The following is a 26149-nucleotide window of genomic DNA, read 5'->3' on the forward strand; positions in this document are numbered from 1 at the left end:
TTTTTTCCTGAATATACCTTGTATTTCAATAGGAAAAAGAGTGGGCCAGTACATCTCCTCCATCATCACCGTGCTTGCCTTCTGTAATTTGGTGATTTAATGATACACGTGTAATAGTTTTTTCTGTGTTAAGATTAGACCAACGAACTGTGTTCCTTTACGGAAATCTGAATGATAAAATGATGGAGCGTTTGACAGGTATGTATGTCGTTCACAAGCAGATTGGACGTGCAGCGCCGTCCCGATGCCACTAGTGCTCTATGCCCATAGGCGAAAGGGTTAGATTGTTTTTTGTCGGCTTGTGGAGTAACGGCTTCCGTTGCTCACAATCTCCCGAACAACATTAAATTTTCAGCAATACGTTTATCGGGACGTAATGGCGGCCAACGAAACCACTAACATGATGTTTTGAGGGGGAGGCGAATACAATTCCCCAGGCAGCCAGCACGGTCGAGAACGTTTCCAGGAGCGGGTCGCTAACCCCAGCTCGGCCCCACACCCGGGCAGGTACCGGGAGCGGAGGCACCGCGCTGGGCCCAGCCGGACTCGACCCGGAGCAGCTGCTGGCTCCGCACTCCCGAGCGGGCCGCCCGGCCCGGCCCGGCCCGGTTCCGTCCGCTCCGTTCCCGCGGCGGCGGGCTGCCGCCTGCAGCGCCGCGCACCTACGGCGGCGGCCCGGGCGGCTGAGACCGAGGCGGGGCTCGACCGCTCGCCCCTCCCCCGGCGGCGGCGGCGGCAGCGGCGGCGGCAGCAGCAGCAGCGGCGGCAGCGGCAGCAGCGTGCACACGGGCGCGACGGCCACAAGCGGCTCCCGTTGCGCCGCCGGGTGCCCTCGCTGCCCGGGTCCTCCCACCGCCGTATAAAGCCTGGGGCGGGCGGCAGCGCCCTTCGCTCCTGCCCGCAGCGGAGGAGGAGCTGCAGCCCGGGCGCGGCGGCTCCCCAGGCACCGTTTTTCCCCCCGCCTCGTTTTCCACCCCCGCCCCCTTTCCCCCCCGCTCTCGGGGGCTGGCGGCGCGGGGAGCGGCGGCAGGCCGGCGGGTGCGGAGGGGGAAGATGGCGTGGAACGGCGCCCGGCCGCCGCGCCTCCTCCTGCCGCTGCTGCTGGCCCTGGCGCTGCCGGCGGCGGCGGCGGAGCGGCGCCCCGGGCCCGGGTCCGCAGGTGAGGCGCGGGGCGGCGCGGGGCTTGGGGGTGCGGCGGCGGAGCCCCGCGGCGCGGTCCCGCCGCCTGTGGGAGGTGAGCTTGGGCGCGGTGAGGGCGGCGGCGGCGGGGATGCGCTGCCGGCCGGGCGGTACCGGCGGCTTTGTGCCTCCCGGCTCGGTAACATCCGCCAGGAAGGGAAGACCCTCCCGTCCCCTGTGCGGAGACCGAGAACCGCTGCTTTCCTCGTTTATTCTCCCCCCCCCCATCCCCCCATCCCCCTCCCCCCATCCCCCTCCCACGCTCCGCACTTTAAAATGCCGCTCTGGGCGCCGGAGCGGGCTCGGCGGTGCGGGAGGGGGCTGCGGCGCCGGCCGGGGCAGGGCTCCCCAGGTTGCTCTCGAGAGGAGCCGCTTGGCTGAAAGTGCTTTAACCCGCCGGAGTGAGTCATACAGAAATAGATGCGTAACCCCCCCACTGAGAAAGAAGAAGATTCCTTAATGGGAAGTGAGTCTCCCTGACTTTCTCCTCCCCCCCCCCCCCCCCCCCCCCCCCCCTTTTCTTCCCTTTTCCTGAAACAAGGTGTTGATGAACATGTTTTTCCAAGGCTGGGAAAAGCATAGCGTCATTTGCTGCTTCTCTAAACTGTAGCAACGGCTGATAAAGTTTCCAACTTCATGCAAAAGTCAGCTGGAGACTTAAATGCCCCTTGCCGTCCCTCAGAGGCTTGCATGCTTTTTGCTCGTTGCGTTTTGCAGTCACTTTAGCTTCAAGGAGCCAGAAGATAGAAAGAAATTTTATCTGCAGCATGTAAAATAAAAGAATGTATACAGGAAATTCCCTCAGAGAGAGGTGTCCAAGCACATGTATGTCCAACTATATGCCAAAACATATTTCTTGCTCTATTACTGTTTTAGAATCTGTACTTCTGATGTTGATTCTAGGCATACAAAGGTATTTCATCCCACTAGATTGTTACCACATGAAATCCAAAATAGTTCATTTCTTGGCTTGTTTACTCAAGAGTGTAATCAAGTTATTTTTAATATCTAGCTTAATTTACTTCTGGTGGGCAGAAGGAAACTCCTTTTTTTTTGAGAAGCAAGTTTTGTCAGCAAGTTCTAGTTTTGATAGGAAAACTGCTGACTTGGTTGATAACTAGTATAAAATTTTTTTTTATTTTTAAAAAAAGGTGTTGATGAATACCAGACTCAATGAGCTTCTCATTTCCAGTTTTCTTAATGCTTTGCTGTTTTTAGTTGTTCAGAGGATTTCTCTGAAGGTTGTGGTGTGCAATGTAGCTCGCAGTCTGTCAGGGGCGCGTGAGCATTACTGTTCAGCTTTCACTGTCCCTCAGAGGTGCAGCCTATGGGGGCATGTTTTGAGGAAAAAGTTGAGCTCCTATGCCTGTCATCAGGGCAGTGAGATTGTAAGTCATGCTCCTTTGGAAATCATTTATTGCAATCACAGTTACATTTTCTCAAAAATATCTGTTCAGATAATGCTTTTTTTAACTACATACTTGAGTTGTAGGATGTCATGCTAATAGCTGGCATGGTAAGGATTTTTCTTTAATCCTGCTGGTGTTCAAAGGTGTGAAAAGCAAAGAGTGCGTAGTCCAGACAGCACTGTATGATTCAGCAAACTAAAAATAGGCTGCTGCATCTATATAAATAATGAAAATGATGCTACAGGAATGATAGTGCCAGAAAGCACCAATACATTTATGTATAGGTGTTCACAGAGGAAAATCTTAATTCTTTTTAATTTAAACATTAGTAGCTTGAATTGTAGCAGACTGCTGAGTTGAAACCACGCCTTGAGTAGTTTTGTGACCCCAAATACTGCCTGCTGTGTTACTTGTTTTTATTCCAGTTCTAACCCTTCAATGTTTTCCCTGATATTCCCCGCTGTATTGCTTGAGGAGAGGCAGACCTTAGTGTGCCTCTAGTTCTAAAAATCTGGTTTTTAATTTCAAGTCTCTTGGTACTTGTACAACTTGGTGTAAAGCAGCATGCAGAGACGCCGTGTCAGATTTTAAAGCGGTCCATTAGTGTTGCTTGCTTCAGAAATAAGCTGTAACAAGAGTGTCTAGAACTGATGGCTGAGCTGCATCTTTATTTCTTAATAGGACTACTGCTTTATTCGAAAAGGCTTGGAAAAGTTGTAGCGAGAGAACTGCCTGTTGCACAGCAGTGGTTACTTGAGCAATGAGCAGTCAGCACGGCCCTGTGGTAAACCATGTTTGCAGAAATCCCTCCTGTGCTCCTTTGCCTCAGCTTTGTGCTTCAAGCAATCGCTAAGAGCACTGTTGAGCTCTGAAACACTGACTCCTGCATGGTGAAGATACAAAAGTTTCTGTGTTAAGACAACAGCAAAAATATTTCCGTTGCACCGTACTTGCTGCATGCATGTTGCTATCACGTAATGCAGTCCAGGACGCACAGAGAGTGCGTGGAAAAGACATTTGTCATCGCACTAGAAGCGGACACTGGTCTTGGCAACAGATGTAAATGCAGTTCCCACCTAAAACGTTTTATTCATCAGCCGCTTGCACGGGAAATGGCTTTTCTGCCTTTGAGTCTGTTCCCCAGAGCGGCTGTGGGGACTTGGCCGGCTGGAGCGTGGCTGCGCTGAGGTGTTGGGGCCGCAGATTGTGACGGTGGCAAACGGGCAGGCTTTGAGGTGGGCCCCATGGTTGGTTGCTGTCTGTATGTGCTCCTGAAATGTCACTGGTGGGAGGGTGGGTCGGGAGGGGGTTTGTCACGGGGGGGCCCCAGCAGCGTGGGTGGCTTTCCAGAGCCAGCCTGGCCGGGAGGTGTGGGTAGCCCGGCAGGCTGCGGGAGCGCTTTCCTCCACCCCGGCATCTGTCAAATGCTGGTCACAAATGCTTCGAGCAGTAATTGCTGACTGGTCTAGCTGTGCAAGGACTCACTTGGAGATGCAGCACGTACTGTCGCCGTTTCCGTTGACTTTTTTGGGCTCAGCCAAAACGGTCGCTGTGACAGTGAGCGATGGATAGGCATTTCCCTCTGAGGCACCTGGCACAAACAAGGGAATTTGGTAATTCAACTGTCTTGACGTACTTATTAGAAGTACTGAAAGATTCGGCCTGCTTGGTGGAGGAGAGGCCGTCAGTACGGCACTCTGCGCCTGCCTCTGTCCTCTGCCTGATTTTCTCTTTCTTGCTTCTCTGCTGATGCTACTTTTGCCCCATCTTGTCACCGCAGTATCTAAAACTGCTACATAAACCTGTGCTGGGGAGAAGCGTCCTCTAGGTCTCTTGGGAGTTTTGTGCCCTTTTTGTGAGGACTGTACAAAAAAGCTGCCACCTGGCTCTTACAGGTGAAGGGTAAAGGCAGAGAGTGATGTACTCGGGACCAGACCCAGCAGAGGACAAGGTCTGGGTTACCCGTGACCTGCGGGCACCATCATCCCGACTGCCGGGGAGTGTTTAGGAATGCGTGTAGCACCAGTGTGCACCACTTCAGATGGGTAATGATCACTCGTGTAGATACCTTTAGGCTCCAGCTTTGAAATGAATGGTGAATAACAAATGAAACAGTGCATAGTGTGGGGGGGTGTGTGTTTGGAAATTAGTTAAAAGTAAGCAAACATGGCTATGGAGGTGCAAAGCAGCAAAGTTGTTCTTCCATCACATATTTTTCACTTGAAAATACTTATCCTTGAAGACACCCAAAGTTGGCAGTCTGAGTTCTTCATAGCACCTGGTTTAGAGACTGCACAATACCAGTCTCTGTTCCAAAATAAAACCTCTACAGTGGGTTTGTTTTTTTCTTAATTTTTTGGCCAGGCTTTTCTTTCTTTCCTTAGGTGGAGGGAATATTTAGGCTGTGGAGGTAGACCACAGTGGTGAATGTGACATCGCTTCTCTCTGCGATGTGCAGTGGGGTTGGGCAAGATCACTGCAACTTTGACTGTAAAATGCATTTCTAATTAAAACAAGAAAAAGTAAAACAGTTGTGATCTTTATCATCAGCATTTGATGCTGTAAATTGCAGTGTGAAGGTACGGTGGAACAACTACCATGGTTGTCTGAACCAGGGAGCTTTTGTGTGAAATGCATTTCTGTCGAGGATCTAAACTAACAGATTATTTCTCAAAGTTTTCTTTACGTTGGTGGCATATTCTGGAGAGTCATGATTTATGTCCAAGTTCTTGGCTTTTTCCCCTCACTGCTTACTTAAGCAAAAGTGACTCAGTCTTTTCATGGGGAAGAGTTTAGCTGGTCTGTTGAATTAGCACTGTTACATTGTGTAATCAAAACCAGTATCTTTCCATTTGTGTATTGCTGCTAGTCTGAAATGTAAATTACTTGACGTGCTGCTCAGGTGAATTCCCTTGTCTTGAAGAGTAAGTATGGCTGCAATAAGGGCATTTTTGTTTTCATTTATAATGTCAGTTTTATAGTTTTTGAGGGATCAGTTGCAAGGCAAACAAGTTTGAAAGTGAAGGATATTTTTGTTCCCTCTTAATTTAAAAATAGAGTGTGGTTCTCTCCGGCACAAAACACAACTTGACCAAACAGATCGGTAGCAGGAATGTGTCTGTATGTGTGGGAATGTTGTAGCTCTAGAGAATAAATTGACACTTAATCATCAAGGAATACGTGCTTGCAAGCACAGCCTGACACCACAAGTGGCTTTAGGTGGTTTGATAGAACTGCTTCTGTAGTATTTCCTTAAGGTGAATTCAATTTTCAAAATATGGATGATACTGGTAATGAGGAGACTACATATGTAAAGTCCCTGTTTCATCCCAGATTTCTTTTTTCCAGGAGCTAGAATTCCTTTTACAATTTGTAGTAGAAGGAAAAACAAACAAATGACAAGTCCACTAAAGAAACAGAGTAAATCTTCTATTTGATCATCAGAGTAATCTGGCTTCTTCATGTTCTCAGTGTATGTGCATGCCTGTGTGCCATTTTTCATATAATAATATACTGGTTCCAACTGAGCACTGAGACTGCAGAAACTTAGGTACCTACTAATTGTTGAAATATTTAGATTATTGACAAATTATACAGTTGACATATTTGATCATTTCATTCTGTCTCTGCTTGAACCAAAATTAAAGATACTGTGGATTACTGTATAATTTCTTTTAAAAGAACACATGACTGTTTTTATAATGGAGTACAAAGTAATTACAGACCAATTTCCTTAATAGTTTAAGGCTAAACAGCGGAACTCTGCCTTGGCTTAAAACATTACATTCAAATTTATAGGACAATTCTGAAGAACTCCACTTTATTTTAGTGGTTGGCTCACCAATTCTTATGGTCTGCCCTTTGAAAGTATTCCAGGGTTCCTTCTTAGACAAGTGGCAAATCTATTGGTCCACTGTGGATTTTCTTAGACGCGGAGGAATAAAGGGCGGGGGTGGGGAGTACATTTTGATGGTAGCAGTGATTCTTGCGATGTAACTGCAAGTATATTTTTAAAGCTGACATATGCAGTATTTGTAAATAATGCAAACAAACTGTAAGGAAAAAAGACAGAAAAATGCGAAACAAAAATAGGTTTGGCATTTAAGTGCCATTCCTCTGAGAATTAATTCTGTACCTGTGGGTCTAAGTGTTAATGTACTGAATGAGCCCATTAGGGGTTCTCGCTGAAATCAGCTGTGCAGAAAATAATCAGTATCTGAGAGATTTGCTTTTGTAATTTTTTTACTTTTTTTGAAAAAAAAAAAAAAAGGATTGTTTAGTTCTGTAGTTCACATGAAACTTTAATACAGCAAAAGTCTTTTGTTAGGCTGTCCTCGTAAACACGTAAACAGTTTACTAATTCTATTTTAGATCACTCTAAAGCAATTGTACACGTGTTAGATCAGGACCAGGCCCATAAATTCAATAACTGAAGTTGCTGGGTCAAGTTTTTGATGTTAAAAGCGTCTTTAAATGTATGTCATATGTGACATGTCATGGTGTCATGTGTCAGAAGTAGGACAGGCGTTTTTGGCGCTCTTTCGTGATTTGAAGGACTGAGTTATTCAAGGCAGGGCACACCTGTATCTCACAACCGTGGAGTTAAAGTTGCTTGTTCACACAGAAAAGGGGTCTTTGAAAAGTATGGGTTTTTTCTCTTTCCAGGGTTGCATGGCCTGTGTTTCTGTTTGCAGAATTTTACATGTCCACTATCTGGACGTAGGGCCAGATGTGAAGCTGTAGGGCATCTTTTTCAAATGAACTGACTAATCGGGGTGGTAGCATTCGCTGACAACAGGAACCACAGTGCAGGCATGAAGGAGAGTTACGTGTCTTCAGGATGGCTCAAGTCCCAGTTCCAATTTCTCTCTTTTTTTTAAAAATTTTTATTTTTATTTTTTAAGCAAAGACTAGTCTAAGGAGAAACTGTTGCTGCAGATCTTAACTACTGAGTTTCATTGATGGATTGATTAGCTTCGGAGAATGGACTTTAACAATGCCTGGTGCTGTGTGTGACTGCTTCTGTTTAAACAGCTGGATTTGCTAAACAAGGGCTTAAGAAGAAGCATGCTCTTCTCTAGATGCATGTTTATGAGAGACAGTGAGGGCAAGGCTACGAAAAGGCAGAAGCTGAGTAAACTTTCTCACTTAGACAGCTGATGTTAATTGTGTCCTGCTCTCAGCTGCACAGCCCTGATGACAGTTTATAGCAGGGTGATCCAGTCGGCATGTTCAAGCAAGACCCAGCCTGTGCCATGACTCCATCCACTTCCACTCTCAAGAAGATTTTTGTGGTTTGATTGCGATCTGGGCACTAATAAACAGCTGTAACCTATCTGTTCCCCGCTTGTCAGGAAGTTAGGCAGCTCTTATTGGAGGGGTTGCTTCATGCATGGTAATGATGTAATTTACAAACAGTTGATTTTAATTTTTTTCTTATCTGGGAACTAAGGAACGTGTCTTATCTTTACTTTACTACAGAATAACTGATTCAGTAAACAGGGTCTCATCCAAGTCCACTGAAGCTAATGGAAAAACTACTGCTGTTTGTATCTGGTTTTGTTCAGCTAGAAAATGAGGAAATCTTGCATTACAATGAGTGCGAGCCTGAGCACCCGCCACCGCTGCACCCGGGACTGACACGGTTGATTGATGAGTGCACATACAGGTCTTAATGAGCTCTTGTTGACCGTATATTCAATACGACTAAATTAAAAGAAAGTAAATTAAGAGCAGAGACAGAATCAGCTTTCAAATGTTTTCTGAAATCAGTTGTGTATTAATACTGGGAATAATCACTGGTCTTTGTCTGAAAGTGTGTGTACGTATATATAGATATACAGAAAAATAGTTAGAGATACAGTCTGTGGGTGGTGTTTTTTTATTTTTTTTAATTTTTTTTAGAACTGGATCTATTCAACAGTTGATCATTTCCATGTAAACATTTTAGATGCTGTATGTATGTGACATCAGAAATGATGTGATAAAAGACAGGCAGTAAGCAGCAGCTCAGCAGGCTTGCAGTTTTGAGTCAGTACGCACGGAAGAGGGAAATGCCTGTTTGCATCCCTGTGGGCTGTGAATTAAAGCATGAGGGACTTTCTTTGCATGAGAAATCTTCAGTGTTTTCATAACAAACCTTAGATTCTGAAATGCACAGTTGCTGTAGCGCTGTTCACCTCTTTGTAAATGGATGTAGATTGCAGATGGTGTTTAACAATTATGGGACTCTTGAATGATAAGTCTCTTTCTAAGTCTTGGAAAACTTCAGTTTGGATTCAGTTAGTAGAAAAGAAAAAAAATAAAAAGAAAATTTTAGTGTCCTGTCCAGGGGCTGTGTGTTAGCAAGTGCTAATCTAGCGTAAATTCTATATTATGAGAAAATTCAGAGCAGCTCTTGCTTAATATAAGCATGTATTTCTGCTAACTTTCTAGCTTCTTTGTTCCTTTAAAACACGTGAGAGGAGGGAGAACCCTGCAAGAGGCAACACTTACTGTGGCTGAGGAAGTTGCAACAGTACCAGCTATTCAAAAGTAACTGAAACTGGGAAATTATACGTTCTATGTTTCTTTCCCTAGACAGCTTCTGAAAACTTCCTGCCTTTACTAGTCCTGTTCCCTGGCTCGGGACAGTGTTGGGAATTTTGATACCAATAGCTATTGCTCTGTAGCTTCAGCAAGGTCCACAAATAACCTGGAGGAGCACAGGAAGGATTATCCATGGACAGCCCATGCATTGAGTGATCCCTGATAATCATAAATGCCAATTGTGGTCATAAACTATTTGCAACAGGATCAGGTGGTAGCAGAGGTGATACCTGTGTATCTACATTAGTTCTGCAATAACTATGCTTATACCATCAAAAGCCAGACATCTATTTACTTTGTTTTAATTTGTCTGGTTTAAAGTGGAGAAGGTATACGTCTGCTAACAGCTAGCCAAGAAGAATCTCATACTTTTTTGGAAATGACATAAATAATGTTTGTGCTGCTCTTTGTATTTTGCAGTAAGACATGTATGTATTGAAGTGCAGTGATTAACAGGAGGGTTGTGATCCAGAGGAAAACAGACCAAACTTGCAAAGAGGTCTGTACAGAAAGGTCTGCTTCTTCAAAATCAGGCCTTTAAGATTTATTTGAAGCATTGGTTCTTAGAAATCCATCTCTCTCACGTAAGAATGTGCATTGGTATAGGAAATCAGTATGTACTATGTGTTTGGCAACCCATGACTGTTCTTAACTTGCTATCTGTTAATTCTAATTTCATCTTTTATTTTAAATCTTACTTTCCAACCTTTCATGAGTTTTTCAAGAATATTTTGTCACACCTTCAAGGATACTTTTTAACAGCAACCCAAGCATGCTATTAAATTGCAGAGGATCCAGTCTTACAAGGTGATCATGGCTGTGGTTAATGGACTTTGAAACCAGTCTGCCTCTCTGGGAAGCAGTAAGCTGTGGGATGAGTGGAAGCATGCAGCAAAGTGTACTGTGTGGAACAGAAGTTGACTGTATAATATAAAGATCAGGATAAAAAAATCCCAGAACTTCCAAATATGAAGTAGTATTGTTTATGCACCAGTTGTCTTTCCCCCTCCTGGAGCGTAATGCACATTTCTTTCCTGAGAAAAGAAGATGACCATCTTTGCTATTTCAGCACATTGTCATGTTTCTAAAGAATCCTGGGGGGAAATAAACAGCTGTTGGGTGGCTCTGTCTTTTCCCTCTTTATGCCAAAAATTTTATTTTACCAGAAATTATTCTTTTGCCTTACTACTTTCTTTGGCCATATGTATATCATACAGACAGACACTGGTAGATATATATGTTTAAAATTTGGTTTTTTTTCACATTGTGTACTTAAGATCTTCTTTGTTTGCTGCTGGATTACATTAACCTAGTATATGTATGTAGGTATAACTTACAATCTTGGTTATGTTGCATATGATGGGTTTCTCCTGTCTCCAGCTGTTTGACATCTTTTCAGAGTATGCCAGTTTGCAAAAGCTTTATTTGATGTAGAATCTTAAGTTTGGGCTGTAACTCCTATTTATCGGGGAAAAAAAATAATTTTCTTTTTGAGGAGTCTAATATTGCCTTCTTGAGTGATAAGTGGAAGATTGTATTTTGCTAAAAATCTGGATTTTGAAAGTGCTCTTTGGTATTTCAACTTTTTAGTTGGCTTAGTAGTTCTTTGGGTTTTGAACATACGGTCTGAGTCCATATAAATAGGAAAGGGAAGTTGCTGTTGGTACCATCAGTGACCCTCTAGCTATCTGCAGAGCTTCAACAGGGCTTGGAAGCATATGGATGAATTGGTTTTAGTAAAGTCATCAAAACTGCATGGGAAGAGAATTGGTTATCATGACTGTATTGACTCCATACAGTATTGTGTAGCCCAATGATCCATTTCAGTTTTTTGAATGCTTTCTTTACTATTGCGGGCTTAAACCTCATGCCGCATTCTCTTTAAAAGCTCTTTCACAGTTGTGCAATTAATTGGGAACTCAGACTGTTACGTTATTCAGTTTTATGGAGGAAACAGCAACTGAGCCTCTAAATAAGATATTTTCCAACAGGCTTTATATCAGTCATCTTTTTTGATCTCAGTAAGTTTTGTCTTGTTCAGAAGATATTGTAGAGTATTTTACATTTTCCAGGATATCTTCCAGCAATATAACTCATCTGTTAGAAAAATTACAGGAGAAGTTGTATAGCGACACTGCATTCATAAATAGTGTTTAAAGTTTTATTCTTCCAAAATTAACCATTTTTATCATGAAGTTATGAGCAGCTCTAGATCTTGAATCCCAGTTATGGATCATGCCTTCACATACTGCAAGCTGACCTGCACACAGCTCAGCCTGCACTATTATCCTTTTATTTGCTAACTCAAAGGTGTTGTACTCAATAGCTTATCGGGGCAATGATATTAAAACAGCATGTTCTTCAAACAGGGCTGGTGACATGCTGGAAAGCACCCACCAGGAGCTTCTGGTGTGCAAGCAGCTACGCTGAGGGCAGAGCTGAGGACTGTGATTTCTCTTCCAGGCACAGAAATATTCCCCTTTTAGGGGAGCAGAGTGGCAAGGAAACTGCTAATTACATTTTGTTTCTAACTTGAACTACTGTAAAAGTCTCAGAACATGGATTTTGTTGATGGACTATGTGCTTTAGGTGAGGTGCATGAGAAAGGAAAGTAGAACTTGTTGAGGACAATTCCTCTAGTTCACCTTCTCATTACTGGCTGAGTACAGAAGTCGGAAGTGAAAGTAGCAAGTCAGGACTCATAAATTTGAGAAGATTATACATGGGGGTAAGTTGCCTGCCTTGGAAATAAACAGGCATACTGAAAACTTTAATCCAAAACCAAACAGCTTTTTTCCCCCTTTTATTTTCTTTCTTTTTTTTCAACAGTTGATCTGTGGAAACAATAAATAGTAGCAGAAATGCAATCAGAAGTCTGCAGTTAGTTGGGGCTGTTTACTGTCATTCTGACAGCTACTTCTCAGTTCAGCTTGATCTTGAAGTGTGATGAGAGGAATCCAGGCTGGAAACACTTTTTCAGTTGTGTTGTACTTTAGTGCCTCTCTCCAGTGGTGGAGAAGCATGTTCCTATGTGGTGTAAAGGCAAGCTAAATCCAGTCTGTGGGTTGGTTGGTTTTTTGTTTTGTTTTGTTTGTTGGTGTTTTTTTTGTTTGGTTGGTTTTTTGTGGGAAACTGTACCATTGGTCTCCCACATTTCCAGAGATGCGGGAGACATAATAATAATAGGCACAATTACATAGTTTTATTACTGGGCTTAGATGTGTCCATGTGCCTCTTCCAGGTATCCATCTCATCCATCTTCTCTTCCAGGTGTCTGCCCAGCATATGTCTTAGATTAAGGTCATGCAGATCACTGCCAAGGTTACCACCTGACCTTTCTTTGGCAGCGTGTATGTATTTTTTAAATTTTTTTTTAATTAAATCCACAGAGGTGTTCATAGTAGGCTTCCAGTTCCCAAGCTTTTTCCATGATCTCTAGCAATTCGTTTATTTGCTTGCTGGAAACCTTTGGTGAATTATTTTGCAATCGTACATCTCTTTGCTAATTTAATGGAGAGATTGATGCACAGTTGTTACTCTGTTGAGCAGTTCTGGGTGGGATGTAATCTGCAAATGGGAAAGTAGACTGTGCTTTATGTAGACGCTAGAACATGGATAAAACTGTATTCTAGGAACCAAACATCATTTGTTTACCATTATAAGCCACTAGTTTTAAAGATAGAGATAGATTTTAATGGCATAATCTGGTACCACGCACAGATGTCCTTTGATCTTACAGCTCACTCCTACTCCAGAGAAGTGCATGGTACTTGAATCCAAGGACTAAATGTCAGCTCCCATGTGGCTGTGAGCAATATCCTCAGTCTTGGCTGCTCTGAAGCTACTGTACTAGTGCCCGCAACCCCTGGTAGAAATTATGTAGTAATCTCCGTCAATGTTCATTCAAGATAAATAAGAACCACGTGGGTGTGTGAGGAATGACTGCAGTTCTTTGCGTACTTCTTTGCCAAAGTACAAGGAGAGAGGTCGCTGCTACTTAAAGCAGTCCTGCCGTGGCAATTCCTTCCTGAGACCTTGCCAGGCAATTCACTGAAGACAAAGGCTCTGGTTTATAGTTCTTATTTCTGGAAATAAATATTTATAATGCAGTCAGATCCCTGATGATAGCAGCACAAAAGATTGAGTAAAAGAGTGAGATGTTTTGATAAACTTCCGTTGGATTTCCTAATACACTGCATGTGCTCTATATCCAGTGTTGTTTTTCACAACTCGAGTGCTGAAGGGTTTCCTCATTTGCATGTAAAAATGGATTCTGTTTGTCACTGGATATACTTGTCTTGGCCAAATGCGTGCTCTCTCAGGCTTGTTTTCGAAACAGAACACCTGTTTTGTGAATGTAACTATCAGAAAGCTGTCTGGAATAATTGCACTCTAGTAACTTCAGCACCCTCAAACATGGCATGAAGCTCTTCAGAGATTTTTTTTTCATGCCTTCCTGTTGAACTTCAGTATAGGGTTTGCATTTCCATTTTACACAAACTGACTTCACTTGTGGAAATAAATGCCAAGTTTGGTAATCCCCTCCAGTGACTGCCAAGATGCCTCAGGCAGGCTGCGTGCCAGGGGAGCCCAGCCGTGCCGGGCAGCCCGTACCCTCTGCGGCGTCCCAGTGCCCTGCAAGCGTGGAGGGCTGCGACCGCCTGCTGTGTTCTTGGTTTTGTATATGTTTGCAGTTTGAGGATGTTGTTACTGTTTGTTGGAAAATATTACTGAGTGTGTGTTTGTCCCCTCGTGTCAGGGGGATAGTCAGATTAAGAAACTGGATAGCTCAAGTCTATATGCAAGACCATACAGCAGAGCTCCTTAGGGTAGACGTGTAAGTGGAGGGCAGAGCAGGGGTTTGTGCCAGAGTGGATGGTGAAGCAGGAAGTGTCTAGCTGCAGCTAGAATTCATCATGGGGTTTTTGCAAAGACTGAGACTTTTGTGGTTCGCTCGCTGGGGAGTGCTGGGCCACAGTGGTAACTTGGGGTCTGCGTAATTGCAGACAGCTTTCTGCTGCTACGCCTAGGTCTTCATTGCACAGTTGGAGCCCTAGAGCCGGCACAGCGGTGCTGCTGGGGACTCTGGACCAGTCACTCAACCTCTCAGGGCGACATTTGCATGCGACTCAGCCTGTGGTAAGGGCTCTGGTGCCGCATTGAACCTCTGCACTGGCAGGGCTCTTCGTGGTACCAAACCTGCTCCGCACAGCAGGGACCCTGTGGGTGGCTGCCGCTAAAACAGATGTAGCTGAGCACATCCTGAAATGGAAATGGCACTTGGATAAACTTACTCCCCTGGGATCTGTGTTGTACTTGCACATTGACAGTCCCTCCAGTTCGTGAAAGTCACTTTGTATTTGTGTTACTAGACACAAATGGGACAGGTGTTCTAAGAGATTGTTGTACCTAAATGTAGCAAACAAGGAGTAGATTTTTCAAAGTAAATGAAGTTAAAAGGTTAAAAAGAAATCAGCAGAAGTACTTGGTGGTCAGAAGCATTCTCTTCACTCACTTCCATGGGAAGAAACAAGTATCTCCCATGCTACACTTAGTGGAACTCTGCCAATAAAATTGGTGCAAGTCGCCACTTACATCTAAATAAAGTCCCAGTAGCCTACAGGAGTAACATTAATATTTTTGTAATGTCTTAATAGCTAGAAGAGAATGGTGCTGCTTTCCTCATTTGGTTAATAATACCCTCTGTAATGTGCCAAGGTAGATATCATTTAATACGCTTTGCGTTGCCTGTCCATACACACTATAGACAGAATAAAAGTATGTTTCTCTGCTCTTTGGTCAGACACAGATTACTTTAAAAAAAAAACCCAAACAAACAAAAAACAAACAACCCACAAAACAAAAAAACCCCAAACAAACAACTCCCCCCCCCCCCCCCAAACCCCACACAACCCCACCCCAACAAAGATTAAGGAGTCTATAAAGAAACTATAATTCTAAATGGACTCTAAATGCTATAATTACACTTCTGCTGCACTTAAAAATTATTTAAGTACCACATGCACCTAAAATTCTGTGGTGCAGCAGAGACATGGAAATAAAGCCTTTTAAACCTCTTCATCTGTAATTTAAAAAAACTGACCATTGGCAAGTATGCTAAAAAGAAAACATTTCCAATGTGAATAATACCTTTATAAAAACAGCTTCCTGTTGTTCTGTGACTGTTTGCAAACCTAACTCAGGTAGCCTACTTAGATTACTTCATTGGCTGTGAGTATAATACAGGTTCTTTTGCAGTTTCATGTCAATATAAACTGCATTATTTGTCTGCTCAGCTTTCTCTGTTTTATATAGATTGGTTAAAATCCCTTATGATTTAGCACGTCATTCTCTTTCCTCCTATTCCATAGAACTCAAGTAACATACCAGGGCTCCATAGTGAATCTTGAAATACATGAACAATGTGTGGGTGGAATTATTGTGGGTTCCATTAAAAGAGAGTAACAATATCTCATAAAGAACAGGAGATTATTTTTTGCTTCCCAAACTGTACTTGTACATTGATTTAATACTTTCTTTTACTTAGTGACTATGGGAGGAATCTGATGCCGCCCACATTTTGTCATTTACATCATGTTGTCAAGTACAGATTTTTGAAATCCTTGCTGTTAGCATTCCTCAGGAAGGGGTAGGTGTGAAATATGTCTATTTGAAACCAAATTCCACGGTTATAGTCAGTGCTTGACTGGTCACCTAGGAAACTCTCAATAATGGATTCACTTGGCTTGGTGATGCAGTCTGGTATGATCAGATTTTTTCCAGTTCCCTCTAATTTGAAAAGGCAGTGCTTGAACAAAAATTAATCATAACTTAATCTGTTCCATAGAGAAAAATCCTGTCCTCTGTCTTCAGTTCTGTTTTAGTCATAGTCTAAGATATGTTCTTTATTCATTCTGTGGTGACTTCTGTAGAATTACTTTAGATTGCATGACCTTTAGAATAAACGATTTTGAAGGTATTGAACCATTATTGCTGTGTTTGTCTGTGAGTCAGTGCATCTGTGAACGCATTGCACTGGAATCCTCTGTGGAGGTCCTCTTGCCATTCTGAGATGTACTCATGGGTTCTTCTGATTCTTGCCTACAAAAGGCTGCTAGCACTTAAGTGGGAAAAAGATGGAGCAATTAATCTGTGAAAACTGTCTTCCCAAAGTTTTTGGGTGTTCAAGTTGGGTTGATGGAAGCATTTCAACTATTTCCAGTTTCTTCTTTGCTGTGTCTTGTATTGCAGGAGTGTCAGTGTGGTTCAGTAGCGCCAGCAGTTAAAATCTTCACTAGGAGTGTTGAGGACAAGGAGCACTGCCCCGTGCCCTTCCCCCCCCCCCCCCCCCCAAAAAAAATATCTATGGCAGGATGCGAGAGAAATACGCAAAATTGGGTGTAGTGTGGAGTACAGGTAGCAGTGTTGTTTGTAGCTGAAGAGTTTGGGCAGTGTCAGATAAAAACTGAATGAGCCCTGCTCAAGGCACAGAACATTGTTTTTTCTGGAGTAGGTACCGGGCACATGGTGCTGTCACTGCTTAAAGGTTACATCAGTTCAAGGAGTGACTAGGTAAGAGCAAGGTCATTAAGTGGACTGAGTGTTCTGGAATATACGGAAACCCCATCCAGGTCAGGAAAACCTGTAAACTGAGACTGGCAGAAGAAGCATCATATATGCTTGTCTTATCCTTGCTCTTCCTCATGTATGCTGTTACAGCTGGTGTTGAGGATGGACTAGTCAGACTACTGTCTGACCTGGTCGGAGTGTTCTTGGAAGTGACCTGTTGACTAGGGCTGAATCTAAGCCTTATTTCAGTGGAAAAAATATCAGTGGCTCCTGAGACTAGTCTCCATAGTTTGCCTGCTGTGGCTATTTTAGACAGACTTGAATTTCATTGGAACAAGTGTTTTTTATGTTGCCCTGCAACATAATGCAGATTATGTTAAGATATGTCTCTGCTCCTACAGGTATTTTTGCTTGACTGAGCAGAGGTGTACTTGAAGTACCCTGGTACTTGGCTGCAGAGCATCACATGAGTAACTTGCGAAGTGCATTTCTTCTACAAAGTGGGAAGCAGATCATCATCTTGTGTGTTAATTTTGCTGGTGTCAAATAAAACAAAATGGCAAGCGGTGATTGATTTGAATACACTCAGGATGACATCTCGGGTGCCTGAGGGCTGCTAAGTCTGTGGTGGTGGACAAGGCTGAAGGGTTAATAGGAATGTTTTTCACAGCAGCCACTTCTAGCACATGTTACTGTGCTCGAGAAGATAAACCCAGAGGATGTTTTTTTGGAAAGTGAAGCAACAACAGGCACTGTGTCTGGAATGCTCATTAGAGGCAATTAATTTTACTTTCTTGTAAGGATTGATCTCATGGGCTCTGTTTAGAGTGCAGCTGTTGCTTGAAGTCAGACCAAATTGAGGAACTGCAACGTGCTCTGGGATCCAGGCTGGTCTGATTAAATACTTGATGTTGGATAGAGGTACTGTCTTCCTCGTAGCTTTGAATTATGTACCTCGATTATGCAGCATGTTGCATAGGGTGCTGAATGTTGTTCAGTAGTTTAATCGGGAAGCTGTTTAGTGGGAATTCGTGGCCTCATTTGCACTATGTCAAAAGCCCTTCAATATGAAAAGGAAATTGGTTGCACGGTCATTTGCCTGCATGCCATAAGAGGGCAAAATTAGCACTGCTATAATTTACAGAGGCTCTGAATAAAAAACCCAAACCCTTGCTCTTTTGTCTCAGCCCAAGGGCTTAAAAGCACTAAATGCTGCCTGTTGGGAGACTGGTTTCCATGGTTGTGTTGTGGTGTTTTTTTTTTTTTTTTTTTTTTTTTTTTCTCCCCCCCCCCCGTTCTAATGAAGAATATGAACCACTTGCTTTCAGGGGAGTTACTGAGGTTGGGTGAAGTTCTCTGGTACCATTCAGTCCTGTGATAAGAGGTCACAGGATTAGCTCAGACTGAAAAGTAATGTTGTTTTTGTTTTGAAGATTCCTTCCTGTCCAGTAGTCATACTGGCTTTGTTTTCGTGTCTTGAGCTAGTTGTTTACAGAGCAGATAGATTTTTTTTCGGCTTCCTCTTCCTGAGGATAATTTAAAATACAGCACCCGTGTCCATAGTAGTTCTTGTTTAATAATGTCTCATGCCTATAATATGACAGTGTATTTGCCTCCTCTGAATGAGATGCTGGCAAGTCATAAAGCCCACTGATCCAGTGCTGTTCGGTGCATTTTTACGTCACAAACTGTGGCCTGAAAACATATTAAAACATGTTCCTTCTTTTTCTCCCTCAGATAAGCTACTAGTTTTTACTGTAGCAACTAAGGAAACTGATGGCTTTCACCGTTTCATGCAAACTGCAAAGCACTTCAACTACACAGTAAAGGTATTGTATGTTTTCATATCAAATATTCATACTATACAGTACATAAGACTTAAACATATGTTTAAGACAAACAGTGTGATAGTAACTGAAGTTGCATTAGCTTCCCACATGCTAGGGCAAAGTAAAACAGTTACAGAGCTTGGGGGCACGTAGGGCACTTGCATGTGGCCCTGCTGCTGTCCCTGTTGCTTACCTGCTGGTCCCCTTCTGAATGACCATGGGAGCATGCTTTTTCTACTGCCGTAGGACCTGTTTTACAGATTAGTAGCTATAGCGATCAGTGTCCTCAGTCACTTACAGGTTCTGTCATGATTTATCATATAGTCTTGCTTTTCAGTGCAGCTGACTTTGTTTGCATGACTACTTATGGAAGCTGCACTACACTCAGAGGGCTTTGGATGTCTCTTTCTTCCTTAAACAAGGCTGGATCCCTGGTGCAGGAAAGCAGGGAGGGTCATAACTGAAAGTTTCACTGTGTTTCCCAGGAACCTGTAATTCTCTGAGAGGACAAAATGTTTCTATCATTCTTGCCAGCCTTTTCTGCCTTGTTCCACATCTACATATGTCACGTACTGAGGTTGATCTTGGGAAAAGGGGAGGGCACTAACCTTCTTCTAAACTTTCCCCACAAACTGGTTCTGCAAGAGAAAATCTAGGAATTCAGATGGTGTTATGCAATTTTTCTGCTTACTTACCACAGCGTCTACACCATAAATAGGAAATTATTTGGGTCTCTGAAGTTTGACTTCTACTGCTGAACTTGGAAGACTGAGAGAACCTTTCCTAATATGATAATGCTGTACTAAAGCACCTGAGAAGCCTGAGCTCTGGATACGTCTATTAGCTTTGCAGATTTGTCCAAAACATCATGCAGTGTATTTCTTCCAGGTTTTATAAGTTCCAAAAACATTATGTTCAAAACCCACAAAAAGTTTAAGGGTTTTTTCTTTTTTTGAGATGTAATTCACTGTAGTGCTTGGCTAGGGAGGAGTTTAGCTGATTTTAGCAGCCAGCTGTATATTGGGGAACCTATCCTTTCCTTGTACAAAAGTGTTCTGGAGGGACTTCAGAAAGACTGGAGCTTGCATTTGTATTAATAATACCCTGATCCACCAAAGTCTCCTGTTCCTAAAGTGATTCTATTGACTTTTAACAGTCTCGTTCAGAATGTTTTTCTAATACAAATTTTGAAACAATTATTAGCTTTTTTCTTTTATTTTCTGAAGGAGACACATTTGAATAAATGGTGGTAGCAGGCAATTGCTCGATTCTTATTTGGTTAAGAAATGTCTCTCTCGTGTTTTTGCAGTGATGTCATTGTGCTGAATGCTGCTTCAGACATGGAAGACTTACGGTGCTGGAAATGCTGGCTTGCTATGCTTTAATGTGTTGCTTCTGCTTTAACATCTGTTTTCAGTAAGGGTCTGCTTCAAAAAGCCTGTTTTGGGGTACTAGCAAAAAGTGCTTTTTTTTCTTATTCCAGGTACTTGGAAAAGGTGAAGAGTGGAAAGGTGGTGAGCTGCCTAACTCTATTGGTGGAGGGCAGAAAGTTCGACTGCTGAAAGAAGGCATAAAAAGCTATGCTAATCAAGAGGACTTGGTTGTAATGTTTGTTGAATGGTGAGCAAACCTGGCTTGTTGCCTTTACATTTTAGTCTGGGTAGGCACGCAAAAGTAGCTGCTGTGCTGTGCTGAAAGTTGCATGCTGCTTTTCCCCCTTGCTGTTTATTTGAGAAGAGTTTGCTTCCATTTTTCTCCATTCATAAGAATAGTAGATTGCTCTTAGAGTAAGCGTTATTTTTTAACGGATTTACAGATGAAAGAGTTGTTCATAGTTCTCCTGCCTTGAGGACATAAAAAAATGTTATTGGGAGCTGACAGGCTTTTAGGCAAGTGTTTGTCCTCTCCCTGCTCAGCTGTAGTGAGAGCAGGACGTGGCTGCTGTCTGGGAGTGTGGAATGGGGGGGGGGAAGCAAAAGCAGCTCCAGAAATAAAGTGGTCAGTAGGGACCAGAGCATGGTTTGATCCATGAAGTAACAGTGATATGGAGGAAGTTGGAAAATGGGCCCCTGCAGAAAGCACTTAATAGGAGAACTTCTTTTACATGTTGTAGAACTGAAACAAGAGTCTTGGTGCCAGATATACCCCTGGTGCCTGTGCTGTCTGTGTGATGGAAGGATGGAGAGGCAGTGCTGCTGCAGGTGCCAGACTACAGCTCATAGCACAGCTATGCTTGAACATCCTCACTGGAAGCCAGATAGGTTTCTCCCTGTCACAGAGAACAGGAAGCTCAAACATGTTCAGATCCCACTTTTTCCATTGCTTCCCTCTGCTTCTCCCTGCCCCCCCCCCATCTTTTGCTCCTGTGACAAGAGCGTGATCAGGGCAGCTAAGAATCCAGCTCACAGCAGCTGCCAAGCTCTTTCTTGCTAGCATTAACCAGAGTGGGGGCACAGCTCTAAAAGAATCGCTGTGAGGACGGTATGGGACCAAGTCTTGAATCAGGGATATGAAGCCCCAGTTGCAGACAGGCAGCCTTGGGGAGGTAGCTGAGTGCAAGCTTGGAGAGGTTTGTGCATGGGTTCATGCTGCTGTTACTGAGTCATGTTGGAATGTCTGCTCCAGAATTTTCTTTCAGCTTTTAACCTGCTTTTATTATTTATTTATTTTTAAACATTTGACAGCTGAAGAATTTTAGGGACCCTTTTGTAAGGTAGAGGTTCAACAGGATTTGTATAGCAGACATCATCATGAGAGAGAAAGTGGTCTGACAGTGGTATTTACTGGAAAGTTCATTTCTTGCTTTGTCGAAGAGTTTAGGAAAGTTGGAGTAGACTATTAAACTGGTAGAAAATTTAAAGATGCTACTCAGTTTTCTGTTTTAATTTTACCTCTTGTGATAAGTAGAAGATAGAGCTAGAAAGCCAACGTCTGAATCACCTTAACCAATTTATGAACAAGCTTCATAAGGGAAACTTATGCCAAATATCTTCTTTGTACACTTAATTGACAGTAGAAGTAATGTAGAGTTTGGAGGTACACGTTCAGTTTTTGAATTTTTTTCTTACTGACTTGGTCAGTTTTGCATTTGGTAAGTGGAAAAACTATGTTTCTAAAAGTAAATATATTACATGTTCATAGTGTTGTCCTACTGATCATGCAATAACTGAAACTTGTTAAGATTAATTTGGGAGGTTATTTTGTTCTTTACTAAACACTCAGATGAATCAAATGTTTGCTACTTACATTGAATTTCTTTGTTTGCAAATTTATTATACTGATTCATCACTATTTTCTCCCTATATGGTAAAATATGCAAATTTGTTATCAGATTTGGGTATAGCTCAAATTCTTCTCCAACGTAATTTATTCTCTCGAGGGGCAGGCTGTCTGCTGGCATGGATAAGAGAATACAGAGGACTGTGTGTTGAAGTGCAAATGCCATAATCTTTCTTGCTATGAAAAATCCCAGGATTTAAGGCCTCCCAAGTTCTTGAGGTCCATAATTCCAAGTACATATTGATTTAAAGCTGGTGGAACTGATTCCAGATAGGAGAGAAAAATAGTTTACTGATTCTAGCATTATATTTTAATTCTAATGAGCTTTTTCATTTCCAGGAATCCTGGTTTGCAATTTAAATGTTTATCAATGTAGCAGTAAGTTTGGAAAAGACAAATATAGTGAACTTCCTTTCTTTTTCAAGTGTTTTTCATTATATTCATTATGAAGCATTTGGAATATTAATCTTGGGGGCGGGGAAAGGAAACGTCTGGTTTACTTACTGTAACTAGGCAAATCATTTCTAGTGAACTGTTTACTTAACAAACTTAGCTTGCCTTTTTTTTTTTTTGAGTAGTTTTTATATGGCTCACAATTCTTGAAATAGTTTGAACTTCTGTGGACAGTTTGTGTCTAGGTGCAGATAGCAAAATGCTTTGCCTGCAGATGGAACGCTATTTAAATTAGGCTTGTTTTTGCAAGAGCTAACTACTGGTTTACTTTGGACCATTTTAGATTGAATTGGCTAATGGCCAGTGTAGACTGGATAAAATGGTTGATGCTGTGACTATTCATCCAGAACTCCCACAGCCATCTATTTGTATTGTGGAAGACTTTTGAAGCCTCTCAGGTTTCGGGGTTTTTTTAAACATTTGTCAGAAAGTAAGGGGTAATTACATTTTCTACATACCTCAAAATAGTTAAGGTGTGATACAGTGTAAGTGACAAAATGGCTGTGTGGCTGAACAGTCCAGTTAAATAAGATGAAATACGTATTTGGAGCTCTTAGCCTGCAGCTCCAATAGTAAAAAGTCCTTGTTGTTATAAAAGTTGTGGATACAAAAATTGCACATTCTGTTCTAGAGGACCTAAGCCACCATTGCCGTTTCCCTGTGTTGCTGGGAGCGCTGGTTGCGTAGACAGGATGCTTTGCTGCTGCAGAAGAGGAGGAGGGATGGGTGGATTCCAGCCCCAAGCATCTGCCATCTGGGAGCTTCAGGAAATGGGATTGGAGTTGTGGAAAATTTCTGGTGTGGGTTTTTGGTTGTGTGGGGTTTTTTTTGTTGTTTTTTTTTTTTTTTTTTTTTTTTTTTTTTTTCTTCTTGCTTTCTACTTAATCGGAAGGATTTATGAAGAATAAATAAAAGACTATCTGAGCTTTTCCAGCTTGCCAAGGCAGCCTGCTTTTTCCTGGATATATCCACACTTTTTCTTCCCTGTCAAATTTTGAAGCCCTGCTTAAAGTAAGGTATGTGCATCACCCATAATTACAGTATAAACTGTCAAGGATAGTCCTGGGACCCATTTTGTGATGGTCTTAGTGGTGAATCCTCCCTTACAGTAGGAGTTGAGTGCCGGATAGACTGAACATAATCTGACATGGCAGGTAAGCAAGGCAAATGATGGATTTGTAGGTTTTAGTTTGACTTCAGAAGTTTTCCTGTTGCCTGGAGAGAAAAGCAGGAGCCTCATAAAGCAGCTGATGGGAAGACTGGCATCAAGGGATAGAAGGCTGGTGAAGGTCCTGCCCAGTGGGAGGTATGGTGGCCATAAGTCACCTCTTGACAAAACCACGGGCCATGAAAATTAGTAGAAAATGTAGGTCCATGCTGGATTCATATGCCTGCATAATATCCATTAGTGTGTAAAGTTTACAATAATGGGTAATACAGTTTAGCAGCTCTGCGCTGTGCTTTGTGTAATAAACTGTGCTGTATTAAGTAGCATATCCCTTTCGCAAGCAGAGCTGCTGGTTAGCCCAGCATGTTGCTCAACTTTGGCTTTCTTTTACAGAATGACAGTCCTTGGAAGCAATGTTCCAGGGGTGTTTGGTTCCTTCCCACAGCTGTAAGTCATTGCAGCAGCAGCACTAACCTGATCAAAGAGGAGAAGCACAGCCTGCCATAAGCTATTAAGTTAAAGCTCCAGACAAATCTCTGTTTTTGTCTGTCTTCAACTTGTCTCCTGTTTCTTGCTTGTTCTTCAGGCTCATTCTGGCTTTGAATCGGGCTACACCAATTGAATGGAAAAGGGAGGGAAATGTATTCCTGTATATTTGGGCAGAAACAGGCAGTTTTTGCAAAACTGGGGCAACTCCAAAATGTACAATGTTTTTTTCATACATTCTTCTGCCAAAGTTACAGAAAAACAAAACAGTGAGAGTTTTCAGAAACCCGCTTACTTTATATAGACTACATAACACACTTCCTCTCCAGGGTTCATACTTTGCTCTGTGGTAGAAATCTTCTCTTTTGCATTTGTAAGCCAGCTGTTATTCAGTTCTCTTAGGCCAACTGCATGAAATCCCCTTTGAAGAAAAGACATTTTAAATAATTTCAGAACTGTAATAAAGAAGTACTAGAAGTCAGTAATGGTTGATCTGTTGGCACTATTGCTGGGTAATACATTGCAATGCAAAAATTTCTCTGTACTGCAGGTGGGAGTACTGCTGTCCTTCTTAGCCCGGCTAAAAGACTTTGCAAGAACAAAATCTTGCTGTACCATTCCTTTGCCCTATATCAGGGCTGATGATTTTCAGTTACTAAGGTAGATGTGTGGAATAAGAATATACTTGCATTCATATGAGGAAGCTGTAAGGCTGAGATGCTGCCATTAAATCCAAATATTCTGCTTCTTCAGCCAGAGACTAATCTATGACATGATTCCAATATTACTGTGTCATGGTTTCATGCTGTGTAAAATGAACCTTGAAGTGGTTTGCACATTTATACGTAGATCTCAAGTACTAACAAAGGAACCCTATACTGTGAATAATTTAATCATTTATACATATTTTGAGGTTTTGGGTTGTTTGGGTTTTTTTTCAGAGGCATTGATTTTGATATGGTTCAACAACAAGAAACCAATAGGCTTGTGATACTACATTCTTACATGACCTTTGCCAAACACATGCATGTTTCTTTCTGTTTTGGGGTACTGTTGACCTTTGGCTGTGGGTAACCGCTGTTTTTAGAGATGAACCTTCCAGCTTTAGGTCTTTGTTCTCAGTAGGAGTTGGGAGTCAAATCTGATGAACACATAAAGGCAGGTAAAGTTTTTCATAAATAGTTACTGTGAAGTTTAGAGCCTTCTGAAGTCTTCAGCACATTAAAGAGGTTGAAGGAGAAATCTATATATTGTCAGGATGCAACACAGTTTAAGTTCATGGGCAACTACACTTTACTGAGAAATATCTAAGTATATTCTTGATAAGACTTTTCAGAAGAAAGTCAGTGCTGTTGTGTTTTGGAACAAGATCATCTAGAGTTTTGCAGTGAAAGTCACCTAAATCATCCTTCAGTCCTACACTATTTCATCTGCTAAGTTTTGATTTTTTTGTTTGTTGTTCTTAAACACATAAACAGTTTTCTAAAGTGGAAAATATATTTTTTACTCAAAATACATGAAATGTGAAAATAATTTCAAGTAGACAAAATCTGAAGGAAAAAGAATGTCCAAAATGTGGAAGCTTAAAAAAAATTAATGTAAATAGAAGGGGAAACTGTATTGGATAAATAGTATTGATTGAAGTTTTTCTTCTAAAAGGGTATAGGATTTTTACATGGTGGTAAAACACAATTTAATAAATAATTTTTTCAGAATAAAAGATTTTTCAGAATAAAATGTCTGTATGATTTCTAAAATTTGAATAGTCCAACCACTTGTTGTTGTTTTCAACACAAAAGCATTAAAATTAATCTAATGGATATCTTTTCTTTATTTTCAGCTATGATGTTATCTTTGCGGGGGGCCCTGACGAACTGCTAAAGAAGTTTCAGGAAACTAATCATAAAGTGGTGTTTGCAGCAGATGGACTAATTTGGCCAGATAAAAGGCTAGCTGACAAGTATCCTGTTGTCAAGAGTGGAAAACGATTCCTGAACTCTGGAGGCAAGTGTGATTCTTGAACATATTTCACTCCTAAACTTGAATATGACTCACTTCTGTTAACTGTTTCATGTATTTGTATGTGAAACTGTTCTGAATTCCCCAAATATAAAATGGAGGACTGGATTTGCTGTCTTCCTCTTCCTCTTTCCCTCCCCACTTGAATAGCTCCTCTTCTGTGCTCAAGA

General features: G+C 42.1%; 1 protein-coding gene across 4 annotated transcripts in view; it reads left to right on the forward strand.

The window, feature by feature from the left end:
- PLOD2 (procollagen-lysine,2-oxoglutarate 5-dioxygenase 2) overlaps nucleotides 1-26149 on the forward strand; it is a 74582-nt gene that overhangs the window by 15814 nt on the left and 32619 nt on the right. For 3 of the 4 annotated variants that reach the window (XM_041126806.1, XM_041126807.1, XM_041126808.1), the window contains exons 2-4: nucleotides 18483-18574; nucleotides 20058-20194; nucleotides 25801-25964. In XM_041126806.1, the coding sequence (XP_040982740.1) occupies nucleotides 18483-18574; nucleotides 20058-20194; nucleotides 25801-25964 (393 nt within the window). Of the gene's footprint in view, nucleotides 1-774; nucleotides 1160-18482; nucleotides 18575-20057; nucleotides 20195-25800; nucleotides 25965-26149 lie in introns of those variants that run through there. The other variant, XM_030028561.2, reaches the window with a different exon arrangement.

This window comes from Aquila chrysaetos, chromosome 10, assembly GCF_900496995.4.
Source record: "Aquila chrysaetos chrysaetos chromosome 10, bAquChr1.4, whole genome shotgun sequence".
NCBI lineage: Eukaryota > Metazoa > Chordata > Aves > Accipitriformes > Accipitridae > Aquila > Aquila chrysaetos.